Raw genomic sequence first — 12,884 nt, forward strand, 5'->3', positions numbered from 1 at the left:
CGTTGATGTCATTGGTGGGAATAGTGCCCCATCGTTGATGTCATTGGGAGGAATTGTGTCCCATCGTTGATGTCATTGGTGGGAATAGTGCCCCATCACTGTTTCCATTGGGAGGATTAGTGCCCCATCACTGTTGCCATTGGGCCCGATCATTGTTGTAATTGGGACTTCTTGTGCCCTTTCATTGGTATCAGTAGGGGGAATTATGTCCCATTGTTGGTATCAGTGGATGAAATAGTACCCCAAGGGCCAGATAAAAGCAAGCAAAGGGCCGCATCCGGCCCCTGGGCCACAGTTTGAAGACCACAGCTCTACCGCATCAACAACAGTCTCAAACCTTTTAAGAAGCTGCAATCCTGCAACCTTGGCGCCGCCCATCCACATCATGCATTTGAACAGTGTTACCCTTTCTGCTCCAGTTTCAAGCTAATTTTGCTCACAGCCCTGATGAAGGGGACACAGAATACCAAAACGCGTTGGAACTTCTGCAACCCTTGGGAAATATTCTATATTTCCTGGTGAAGTATGTTTGGACACAGACATTTACCCTACAAGGAAGGACATTGACCCAACACACAAACCTCATGGTTCTTCCCACAAAATACGTATAGGCCGCAATGGTATACTGGCCAATAATTGACATAATCAGAAGAACATTTAAAAAATTGTTTTATAGTAACTTTATTGGCCCTAGTATTTCAGTGTTTCTCTTCTCCCTCACTCAGCTGATGTAGAGGGTCAGGGGAGTGTCAAACATGGATGTTGTGCAGAAAACCAACATCCTCCTTATCAACTGATGGGATTCCGGTGGCTAGAAGGTCGGAATGGTGCACAATGAAAACTCGTGGCTTTGTGTAACTAAAAAGGCAGGCTTCATCCACCTCTGGATTGTACACAATTTTTGGGCAGTTTTTAGGCATTTGGCCAAGGCACCCCTGAAGAAACCTCAAGGCACCCTGGTTGAGAAAGGCTGGTCTACTGGTTGTGGCTTTACTGTCAGGAAAAAGGCATATATGGAGTTTTGTACTTACAAGTAGGGTACTTCCTTTTCTTACATTGGTATATCCCTGATATTTCAGGTAAAAGGGTATTTTTAGTAAGTTTTTGAACCTTTTATAGTTTACTCAAGGCAATCTTGCTTTTAATATTGAATACTTTGCAAAAAACACACTTTGACTTGGGCTGTAGCACAGGGGCCAATTTAATGTCCTCTAACATTACGTGTTCTTCATTAATATGCTTTCTGCTTATATTGAGCAATTCATTCAATATTAGTTTGACTTACTTTGATTTCTAATCAGTTGTTTTTATCTTTCTCAAGGAGGTGTAAGTACAGGGGCGGACTGACCATTTGGGAACTCGGGCACTGCCCGAGGGCCCGGGGTCAGAAGGGGGCCCCATGAGCTGCCCCTGGTATCTTTTCATAGGCTTTTTTGGGTGTGGGCAAGGACACAGGGGCCCCATGGTCCCCTATTGCCCGGGGGCCCCATGAGTTGTCAGTCCGCCCCTGTGTAAGTATATCATTAAAATATTGCTAATAAAGTCAGATGAATATCCTTTTTATTACATTTTTTTTCTTTTAGAATGTCAAGTTTGTATTACATAGTCCTCTCTTCTACTGCAGTACTTTCATATCCTCCAAAACTGACTTACTTGTAGGAAGGGCCGGGACAAGGGGTGGGCAGGAGGGGCAGCCGCCCTGGGGACAGTGGAGGTTGCGCTAGAAGGGATGATTTGGGGGGGGGGGATTTGTACTAGGAAGTTGTATTTCTAGGAAGGGGGGGGGTTGTTTTGTGTGGGGGGGGGGGAGATTTGTGCTAGTAGGGATGATTGGGGGGATTTGTGCTAGGGGGAAGGATAGGAGCTAGGACAATGCTCAGATGGGAAATTTGAGTGGTAGAGAATTTGTACTAGGAGGGTGAATTTGGGGAGGGAGAGGATTTGAGATTGGAAGGGGGGTTTTTTTTTGGGGAGAATTTTGATTTGCAATGAGAATTAATGCTTTGGGGGGGGGGGTAACTAAAAATTAGTGCTAATTTTTTTTTTTTGGGGGGGGGGGGGGGTGCCATTTGGCATCCTTGCCGTGAGTGCTAGCTGACCTTGTTCCGACACTGCTTGTAAGGGGCTCAGGGCTTAAGCTGGCCATAGATGGATTGAACCTCAGCCAGTTCAGTAGGGACCGGCCAAGAATCGATCCATCTATGGCAGAGGTGTCAAACTGGCGGCCCTCCAGCTGTTGCAGAACTACAAATCCCATGAGGCATTGCAAGGCTGACAGCTACAAACATGATTCCCACAGGCAGAGGCATGATGGGACTTGTAGTTCCGCAACAGCTGGAGGGCCGCCAGGTTGACACCCCTGATCTACGGCAAGGCTGCTTGTACTGAAGTTGATCCATCAATGGGATTCAGTACAACCAGCCTGTCGGATTATGTTCATCCAGTCACTTGGCAGCTATAGCGCCCCACCGGCAGAACACATTAACGCTGCAGGAATGATTTCCCCAACAACACTGATTGTGTTGGGGGAATCAAGCAATTTCCTCCCCCCCCCCCCCCATGGTGGATGGAAAGGAAATTGCATAATCCATGGAATGCTTTTAAATTGTGCTTTGAACTCAATGTTGATGGCACAAGGGCATATTAGGAAATACATCTGGCAATCAGTAGAACAATCAGTAGAACAATTAATAAACGTTTCAAAGTAACCTTACAGACCTGTATGTCATGACAGAACTTGCCCCGCCTGATGCATTTACTTTTCTTATATTAAAGCGAAACTACACTCTCCTCCAATCCCGCGATGCGCTGTCCCAGAGCTCCTCACATTAGGAAGCATTATTAAACCCAAAAGCAAACATTTATTATATTGCAGCTTACCAATTCTAAGATGTGATGGCTGCATTAGTTGTTTTTTTTTAGGCTTTTATTCTATTTTTTTTATCTGGCGTTCCAGCCAGTAAGTCTGTTGTTTTTCAAAAGAACAAGCTCTCTTGCAGTTACAGGGATGCGACAAACCATTCAACACTGACAGAGGTGCTTAAAAATATCAGCTTTTATTTATGTAAAAAAAAAAAAACAAAGAAAAAAAATACTTCTCCAAAGCATCTGATAAAACTGAGTTTAGGACAAGGAGTAATGCAGTGCCTGCTGTGCAGAGTGGGCATGGCTACATAGGGCAGAATATTAGGCATGGTTTACAGGAATGGTCTATGCACGGTATACACTGCACATTTTTGCGGCTATCCTTGTACTACTACCTGGCTACTTAGTAACCAGCAACTGTTGAAACAACAAACATTTTGGTCAGGTGTATGCAACATATAACATGGCATGAAAATTGCAGAGTGCCTGGACATACATATATGTATACCTTCTCCAACCAGAAAATGAGCCGAAATCCTTGAGCAAATTAAAGTGTTACTAAACCTAGAACTCTGCATTCCCTATAGCCGGTCTCCCCGGACCCCGCATTCACTATATTTGGTCTCCCCGGACCCCGCATTCACTATATTTGGTCTCCCTGGACCCAGCATTCACTATAGCCGGTCTCCCCGGACCCCGCATTCACTATAGCCGGTCTCCCCGGACCCCGCATTCACTATAGCCGGTCTCCCCGGACCCCGCATTCACTATAGCCGGTCTCCCCGGACCCCGCATTCACTATATCTGGTCTCCCAGGACCCCGCATTCACTAGAGCCGGTCTCCCCGGGCCCCGCATTCCCTAGAGCCGGTCTCCCCGGGCCCCGCATTCCCTAGAGCCGGTCTCCCCGGGCCCCGCATTCCCTAGAGCCGGTCTCCCCGGGCCCCGCATTCCCTAGAGCCGGTCTCCCCGGGCCCCGCATTCCCTAGAGCCGGTCTCCCCGGGCCCCGCATTCCCTAGAGCCGGTCTCCTCGGGCCCCGCATTCCCTAGAGCCGGTCTCCCCGGGCCCCGCATTCCCTAGAGCCGGTCTCCCCGGGCCCCGCATTCCCTAGAGCCGGTCTCCCCGGGCCCCGCATTCCCTAGAGCCGGTCTCCCCGGGCCCCGCATTCCCTAGAGACGGTCTCCCCGGACCCCGCATTCCCTAGAGCCGGTCTCCCCGGACCCCGCATTCCCTAGAGCCGGTCTCCCCGGACCCCGCATTCCCTATAGAACCGACAAATTTTTTCTTTTTCGCTATGGCTGCTTTTGTGTCCCAGTAATAACCAACCTCACTTCCCTATCCTGGTGTCACAAAGACAGGAAGTGAGGATCTCATGAAAGGAATCACAAAAAGAAATAAAAAGCTGAAAGAAAGTAGATAGATATGGATGAGGTTAGGCTTTTAAAGAGGAGCTCCGGTCAGTAAAATAAATAAAAATTAGCAGGTACAAATCCTGTAGCTGCAAACTTTCATTACACACTTACTAGCCCAGGGATCCAGCACTGTCATCACCTGGGCTGGTTCTTCGCCAGTCTTCAGGTCCCCGGCATGACCATCTTCTTTAACCACTTCCCATTCAGCCCATGTACATAAACAGCCGGAGAGGAGCAGTGCAGGAACGGGTGGCCGTTTATAAACGGCCTCCGCATTCACTGCCTGGGAGTATGCGGTACCGCGATCCGGTCCCGCTGTGTCCGGAGGAGACAGAGGAACACCGATCCCTGTACGGGACCTCTGTGTGAAGTCCCGATCATGTGATCACTGATTAGCCAACTTTCTGACATCATTGCTTACTACGTGTGAAATCTGTGAATGATCACAGAGGTCACATGGTACAGGGCTATTCACAACAGCCTTGTACCATGTGACAAGCTGTGACCAATCACAGCATTTCTCAATGGCTGCAAGAATGCAGCCAGAGAGAAGGAGAAATGATTGCTTTTACAGCCTTTATGGGTGTAAAAGCAATCGGTGTAACAAAAAAAAAAAATTCTTCATCACCCCCCACAAGTCGTACAGTGTCACTATGACACTGTACTTCTAGGGTGACAATATGTTAAAAAAAAAAGAAAAACAAATAATAATATAAAAAAATAAAATAAAAATGTGAAAACATTTTTTGAAAAACTATAATTTTTGGTTATAAACTAATTTGGGTTTTCTTTTTTTTTTTTTTTTTACTAAAAAAGATAGCTGAATACATTTTGGCCAAGATTTATGATGAAATATTATTTGCAAAATTTTATAAGAAAAACAAATTTTTCTTCAAAATGTTTGGAGTTTTTCATTTACATAGCAAAAAAATAAAAATCCCAGTGGTGAAACATACCACCAAAATAAAGTTTTATCTGTCTCAAAAGAATGCAAAAAAATTCATATGGGTACAGTGTTTCATTCAAAGTGTGATAGCGCTGAAAGCTGAAAATTGGCCTGGGCAGGAAGGGGGGGAAAGCGTCCAGACTGCAAGAGGGGGGGAAAGCGTCCGGACTGCAAGGGGGGGAAAGCGTCCGGACTGCAAGGGGGGGAAAGCGTCCGGACTGCAAGGGGGGGAAAGCGTCCGGACTGCAAGGGGGGGAAAGCGTCCGGACTGCAAGGGGGGGAAAACGTCCGGACTGCAAGGGGGGGAAAGCGTCCGGACTGCAAGGGGGGGAAAGCGTCCGGACTGCAAGGGGGGGAAAGCGTCCGGACTGGAAGGGGGGGAAAGCGTCCGGACTGGAAGGGGGGGAAAGCGTCCGGACTGGAAGTGGTTAAGGGAAGCCTCCTATGACTTCCTGCCGCTCCACAGCCAGCTCCTCACTGTGCAAATAGCACCCCACTTTCTGATTGGACCTGAAGCCTCCCGTGACATGGGACGTGTCCTAGAAGGTTTCAAGTGAAGAGGGGGGAGTGTCCATAGACGTGCACAGCACAGCTTGGCCCATCCCCCAGTTACCTCCTTACAGGATTTGATTGACAGCAGCAGGAGCCAATGGCAAAGACTGTAAAACCATAACGAGGGGAGATGAGACTTGTCACCAGGCAGTGCGCTGGATCGATAAAGGACTCAAGTGTTGGGGGAATATAAGAGGCAGTGCAAAGCTTCTCACCGGGATGCATTAGAGTAAAAAAAAAAAAAAAAAACTGTTGTGTTTAGAACCACTTTAAATGTATTTTTGTTATGAAAACAGCATTAAGTATCCCATTATCAGCTTCCTGCATCCCACTGTACAGCAGAGCTCAGACTGACGGAGGGAGAAACAGCATAAGCAGCCAATCAGTTGTTCTGCAGTGCAAGGAACATGCTGGTAGAAGAAGAGAGCAGAGTGACAGCGAGATGAGCTCATCAGTCTGTTGATTCTACAATCTCTGTCCAATCATAGGCTGGGGGAGGTCCAAGAACTGTAAGTGTTACTTAATTGTAGCAGAGACTAATCATGTGTCCTGACTCTAGGGCTGTGCTCTACGGCAGAACTGTGTAAATCTCAAGACTGGATGGCCATTAATACAAACTTCTTTGCCAGATAAAACAGCTCCAATACAAACAAGTCATCTGTGCATTTAGCCATTTGCCTGGAGCTCAGCACCAGGGGCGTCCCTAGGGTTGGTGTCACCCAGTGTGATAACACTGGGTGACACCCCCTCCGACGATCCCCGCAGAATGGATCGGATCTGCGGATTGAGCATAATGGATCAGAGTCTGATCCATTATGCTCCCCAATCCATAGATCCGATCCATCCTGCGGGGATTGTTGGTATGCAACCTATACGGGGTGACACCGGACCCGCTCCACAAAAAGGTAAGTTGCAAAGCATGCCGAAGATCCCTGCAGGATGGATCGGATCTGTGGATTGGGGAGCATAATGGATCGGAGTCTGATCCAGTATGCTCCCCAATCCGCAGTTCCAATCCATCCTGCAGGGATCATCGGCATGCTTTACAACTTACCTTTTCATGGAGGGGGTTCCGGTGTCACCCCATGCGGTAGGTGTCACCCGGTGCAGCGCGCACCCCCCGCACCTGCCTAGGGATGCCCCTGCTCAGCACAAAGGTCTTTACATAGAACCGGATAGAAACAAGAGATGAAAACACTCACCTGACGTTAACCATGTCGCCCGGGGTCCCCACAAAGCCCCCTGTAAAACCTGAAAGAGAGAGAGAAAAAAAAAAAAAGATGTCAAGTCGAGACTCCAGTCCCTCTTATCATTTTGAAGCAAGACAGCTGCCAACAGCGACCTCCAATCAACAGCCCTGACAAGTCCCAGGGATAGGAAATCCGGCAGGAGGTCCCCACTAATCAGGAGGTCGCAGGGAAGAGGCTGCAGCCCATTTAGTGACTACCGACAAAAAGCAGCTGTATACTGACCGTGTATATACTACATGTAGTACTGAGCGATGCCGGACGCCACTCATGTCTGCATATGGCCGTACATACAACGTAACCCTCCCCCCCTCCGGGTGTCCTGTACATACAATGTAACCCTCTCCTCCCGGGTGTCCTGTACATACAATGTAACCCTCTCCCCCCCAGGTGTCCTGTACATACAATGTAACCCTCTCCTCCCGGGTGTCCTGTACATACAATGTAACCGTCTCCCCCCCAGGTGTCCTGTACATACTATGTAACCCTCTCCCCCCCCGGGTGTCCTGTACATACAATTTAATCCTTTCCCCCCAGGTGTCCTGTACATACAATGTAACCCCCCGGGTGTCCTGTACATACAATGCAACCCCCTGGGTGTCCTGTACATACAATGTAAACCTCTACCCCGGGGTGTCCTGTACATACAGTGTAACCCCCCCCGGGTGTCCTGTACATGCAATGTAACCCTCTCCCCCCCGGGTGTCCTGTACATGCAATGTAACCCTCTCCCCCCCCGGGTGTCCTGTACATACAATGTAACCCCCCTGGGTGTCCTTTGCATACAATGTAAACCTCTACCCCCAAGTGTCCTGTACATACAATGTAACCCCCCTGGGTGTCCTGTACATACAATGTAAACCTCTATCCCCGGGTGTCCTGTAGATACAATGTAAACCTCTACCCCCGGGTGTCCTGTACATACGATGTAAACCTCTATCCCCGGGTGTCCTGTAGATACAATGTAAACCTCTACCCCCGGGTGTCCTGTACATACAATGTAAACCTCTACGTACAATGTAACCCCCCTCCCCGAGTGTCCTGTACATACCATGTAAACCTCTACCCCCGGTGTCCTGTACATACAATATAACCACCCGGGTGTCCTTGCATACAATGTAACCACCCGGGTGTCCTTGCATACAATGTAACCACCCGGGTGTCCTTGCATACAATGTAACCACCCGGGTGTCCTTGCATACAATGTAACCACCCGGGTGTCCTTGCATACAATGTAACCACCCGGGTGTCCTTGCATACAATGTAACCACCCGGGTGTCCTTGCATACAATGTAACCACCCGGGTGTCCTTGCATACAATGTAACCACCCGGGTGTCCTTGCATACAATGTAACCACCCGGGTGTCCTTGCATACAATGTAACCACCCGGGTGTCCTTGCATACAATGTAACCACCTGGGTGTCCTTGCATACAATGTAACCACCCGGGTGTCCTTGCATACAATGTAACCACCTGGGTGTCCTTGCATACAATGTAACCACCCGGGTGTCCTTGCATACAATGTAACCACCTGGGTGTCCTTGCATACAAGAATATTTGAAGAGCCTGCTGGCTCAGTTTAGGCTGCTGACAATAGACAAGACTATCCTCCAGTGGGTACCCCAGTAGGTTACCGGAGCCAAACATGCACAGACAGAAGGCGCGACAGACCAACAGATACAAGTCAAAATTAAATTTATTAGCTTGTACTTTAAATAAATAATTCAACACATTTTGGGAGTCAGAAAAAAATCCACCCTTCATCAGGGCTCAAAATAGAGCTTTCCTGTGTGAATGTGTGTGGGGAAGAGAATTGCTCCATCAGGGGAGTTACTGGCCTGCAGTATCTGTGAGCAATGGAGATATTATCCCCCAACTGCACAACCAAGGGCGCCGCTCAGGGCTATACACATGCTGTAGTAAAAATGAACTATCCCATTCAAGTGAATGTGGCCATGCCGAAATGCAGGGCATATAGTTTGGCCTATTCAGGGTTAAAACGAGCAGTGATGATATATCTTCCCGATCGCCCTATAACAAGCAATCCGCCACAGATCGCTGAAAGGAGGAGCAGCAACAAGGTCTAATAACCCGTTAATTACTTCCTCAAGCACCTACACTTCACTGGTGATGCAGGTGAATTTTTCTGCGTCAGCTACAGTTTCGGGATCTGCCTGCCGACTGTCATTACCAGTATAATCTTAGGTGTGTGATCTCTCATAGTCGCTGTAGGATTTGGGCTCGGGGGGGTTGGGTGGGGGGGTCACTGTGGTAACGGATTAGTCCAGATATTAAACTTTCTAATCCTTTGCTGTATACATCAGTGATCGTCTTAGCCCTCCAGTCCATTAAGCTGGCTGCAGATTTTATTCAGCAGCTGGGGGATAATAAAATTATCCAAAATGGCAAGGAATATTTCTGCTGCTTGACATACACATGTATGCACACTTGTGTCACATTGCCCAGGTCAGGGAAACAAAGGGTTATAGGGTGATCAATTCTAGCCCAGCCAATAGGCTTGCTCAGGCAAAGTCAGGTTTCAATGATGGGTGCACCTAGGCTACTCTACCGTTTAGCCAGTTTTGTGATCACCTGACAGTACAGTACAGTCAGGTAATGGACCACCACTGCAGCTATAACAGAACCCAACTGTCTGGCCAATCCCCGCTCTTCCTGATCAGTACTGTTGTTTCTTCCCAAGCTATTAGATTTTTTTCCAATAAAAAAAAGCACGTCTCTGACATCCCTTTAGATGAGACAGCTGAAGTCTGCAACAGACAGTGAACAGCATGCATGTCTAAAGGGATGCCAAGGATGTGTTCTTTCATATAATACTCTTGAACAAAGATTTAAGGCAGGGTGCTACAAGAGGACCCAATTGTCTGGCCAATACTAAAGAGGCCCTCCCTCCCTGCTCTCCCCTGTGCACATATTCCCTATTAACACTGTAGCAGTGCCCGATTGACTGTCAGGGCTGCCTTTCCAACTCCAGATCTGCATGCTGGACATTACACAGTACCAAAGATTACAGACTTCTAATATTAGGACCGATGTGGGTATTTACACTAGCTGCCTTTAAAAGCAGAAGTCTACCCTTACCTTTTTTTTTTTATATCCACCATACCTGCATAACCTTTTTTGCTGTACTGAAACCAATTACTCTTAATTCCCTGCAATCGTGCATCTCCACAATGTAACCCTTAGAAGCTGCTGCAGCTAACTTGGGCCTGCCTTCAATCATCATCAATCCCCGCTCTTCCTGATCAGTACTGTCCTTGCTTCCCAAGCTATTAGCTTTCTTTGCCAACAATCAGCAATATATGAAAAAGCACATCTCTGGCATCCCTTTAGATGGGACAGCTGAAGTCTGCAACAGACAGTGGTCAGCAAGGAAGAGCATGCATGTCTAAAGGGATGCCAAGGATGTGTTCTTTCATATAGTGCTTTTGAAAGAAGATTTAGGGCAGGATGTGATGTTGACAGGAGCCAGCTGGATGCTCTTACCATCCTCCCAGCAAAGACCAACAAAACAGACCAAGTGTTGTCACTGGTTCTCAAAATAGGTATTGAAAACAAAAAGGACTTGATTGAAGGGGGGGGGACTAACCCAAGCCATAGATGATGCAGATTTCTTACCTGCAGCTACGGGTTGCATGAGGGGGGGAAAAAAAAAAAAAAAAAAAAAAAAAAAAAAAATCGCTTGATTTCCCCATTCACACAGTCAATGCTGATGGGGCGAATCTCTTCTGCAGTGCTATTGTGTTCTGCCGGCTGGGAGCCTTCCCTGCCGGCAGATTACGATTACGGTTTTCAGCTATAGCTGCCGACAGTAATCACATGCAAAAAAAAAAAAATGACAGGCTGGTTGTACTAAACTCAAAGCGATGGATTGACTTCAGTACAACCAACCTGCCCACGGACTGATCAAATCTCGGCCAGCCAGTCCCTGATGAACCAGACTATGGTGGGAATAAAAAGTTTCAAAAGGTAAAGCACTATGTCCTCTATTTCTTCCTGCATGCGGAGTCACACAAGGAGAGGATAATTAGGAGGTCTGGGATAACAAAAGGAGTGTGTAATCCCTGAGGGGATAATCAGCCACCGGAGGATACATCCATTACTCCTAAAGGAAGGATCTCCCTATTTCACCAGCAAAAGTATATGTCCAGCAGGTTCCAGGGAAAGTGAACCGAAAGCGTGTATAGCCTAATTGCAGGCATCAAAGGAGGTGAGCGCACATCTTCACTATTTGAAGGATTCACAAAAGTCACTAATTGGAGAACAACAAGCACCAAGTCACTATATATAAACAATTGTTTATTCAATGGGACTATTATTTTGATGATATTTGGATTCATACTAATCACTACTAATTATTTATGAGCATTTGGTTATTTTTATTTATGGGGGATCATTTAAATGCGTTTTAGTTGAGGGTTATTAGTTGGTTTACTATTTTTATTATATTAAATGAGGGTATTATGAATATAAATGAAATTGAGGGTATTCGTAAGTACATCATGTCACTAATAGATGATTTATGAGCACTTGGTAAAATATTTTTTTAGAGGAGTATTTCATGTGGAATTATTTTGATATTTATTTGGAGGAGATTGATTAGTAGAAACTATCTATTTAAATATTTTTTGGTATTTATACACTTTTATTAGTAATTTGTATCATAATTTGAATTAATTTAATGGTAATAATTGAATTATTATTTATTGAGAAGTATTTAGGAGCGCAACATATATTTGTAGATATTTCCAACACAGTTGTAGTTATGTGTTTCATGCTTGCGATCCTCTAGTAATTATCACACCTGTGGCTCGCAAGTTACTCTGATTCATCTATACCAGAAGACATGTCCAACCCTTCTGTATAGTGGATGGAGGGATCAGATTTTTTTTTTCCTGTTTAGCCTGCAGCCTGAATGAAGAAAAAGAACAAAATCTATTGTTGTATGGCCAGCCTTATGCAGGCCATACATGGTTTGAATTCCAAATGATTTTTCACCCGAAAATCAAAATGTCATTTGTTCTGTATTCTGATGAAATCGGTCGTTTTTCACGAATTTTCCAGCATGCCCAATAAACGAAATGGGGAGGAACCACGAAAATCGGCTGATGCCATTGCCCCACTAACAGAGCGAAAATCGGACGATTATTCTCAAGTTCTATTCTCGTACAAAAATCGCTCGGAATTCGAACCATGTATGGCTAAATGCAGATGGAACGTTAAGGTGAAGGAGGCTAGGGACAGGCACCTGGTACACGTCTGAGGTGCCTGCCAACCCCCCCCCCCCCCCAATACCGAGCAGGAAAAGTTATGCCGAGTCACAATTACATTGGCAGCTTCTCGATTTTGCAGAACTGAACTTTGGACAAGCTCTTTCTTCGCTCGTTCTTACCGCCAAAGGCTCCCAGCAGCACCTTCTGGTAGAAGGGGAGGGGGACTTTGCTGTCCTGGGACAGGTGGTCTCTCACAGTCTCGTAGATGGCAAAGCGGGTCAAGGAGTATGTGATCTGCGGGAACAAAAGGGCGATGTGAGAAAACATTGACAAAAGATTGCATGACAACCTGCACAGCCAAGATGACATAACGTAGCGGTTAGAACAGCAGGGGGGGGTTCAAACTTAAGCCAGCTATAGAGGTTTGGAGTCTTGGCTGGTTCAGCAGGGACCGGACGAGATTTAAACCACATATGGGCAGGCTGATTGTACCAGTCGATCCATCGATCGACTTGGGTAGGTACAACCAGCACATCAAATTTTCACATGTGATATTGCCAGCGGCTGCTGCCGCTAGCATTAATCACTGTGTTCTCCCGGCAGGGACGGCTCACCGCAACTTCCCCCTG

At 46.7% G+C, this 12,884-nt stretch overlaps 1 protein-coding gene across 1 annotated transcript in view; it reads right to left on the reverse strand.

Moving 5' to 3' along the window:
* SLC25A10 (solute carrier family 25 member 10) overlaps positions 1 to 12,884 on the reverse strand; it is a 48,882-nt gene that overhangs the window by 11,309 nt on the left and 24,689 nt on the right. Inside the window, exons 3-4 of the mRNA XM_089657517.1 lie at positions 12,435 to 12,549; positions 6,979 to 7,027 (exon numbers count right to left, since the gene is read on the reverse strand). Of these exons, the coding sequence (XP_089513643.1) occupies positions 6,979 to 7,027; positions 12,435 to 12,549 (164 nt within the window). The remainder of the gene's footprint in view (positions 1 to 6,978; positions 7,028 to 12,434; positions 12,550 to 12,884) is intronic.

The sequence above is a fragment of the Staurois parvus genome, unplaced genomic scaffold, assembly GCF_062004578.1.
Source record: "Staurois parvus isolate SC_StPar_1 unplaced genomic scaffold, SC_StPar_1.0 ptg001008l, whole genome shotgun sequence".
NCBI lineage: Eukaryota > Metazoa > Chordata > Amphibia > Anura > Ranidae > Staurois > Staurois parvus.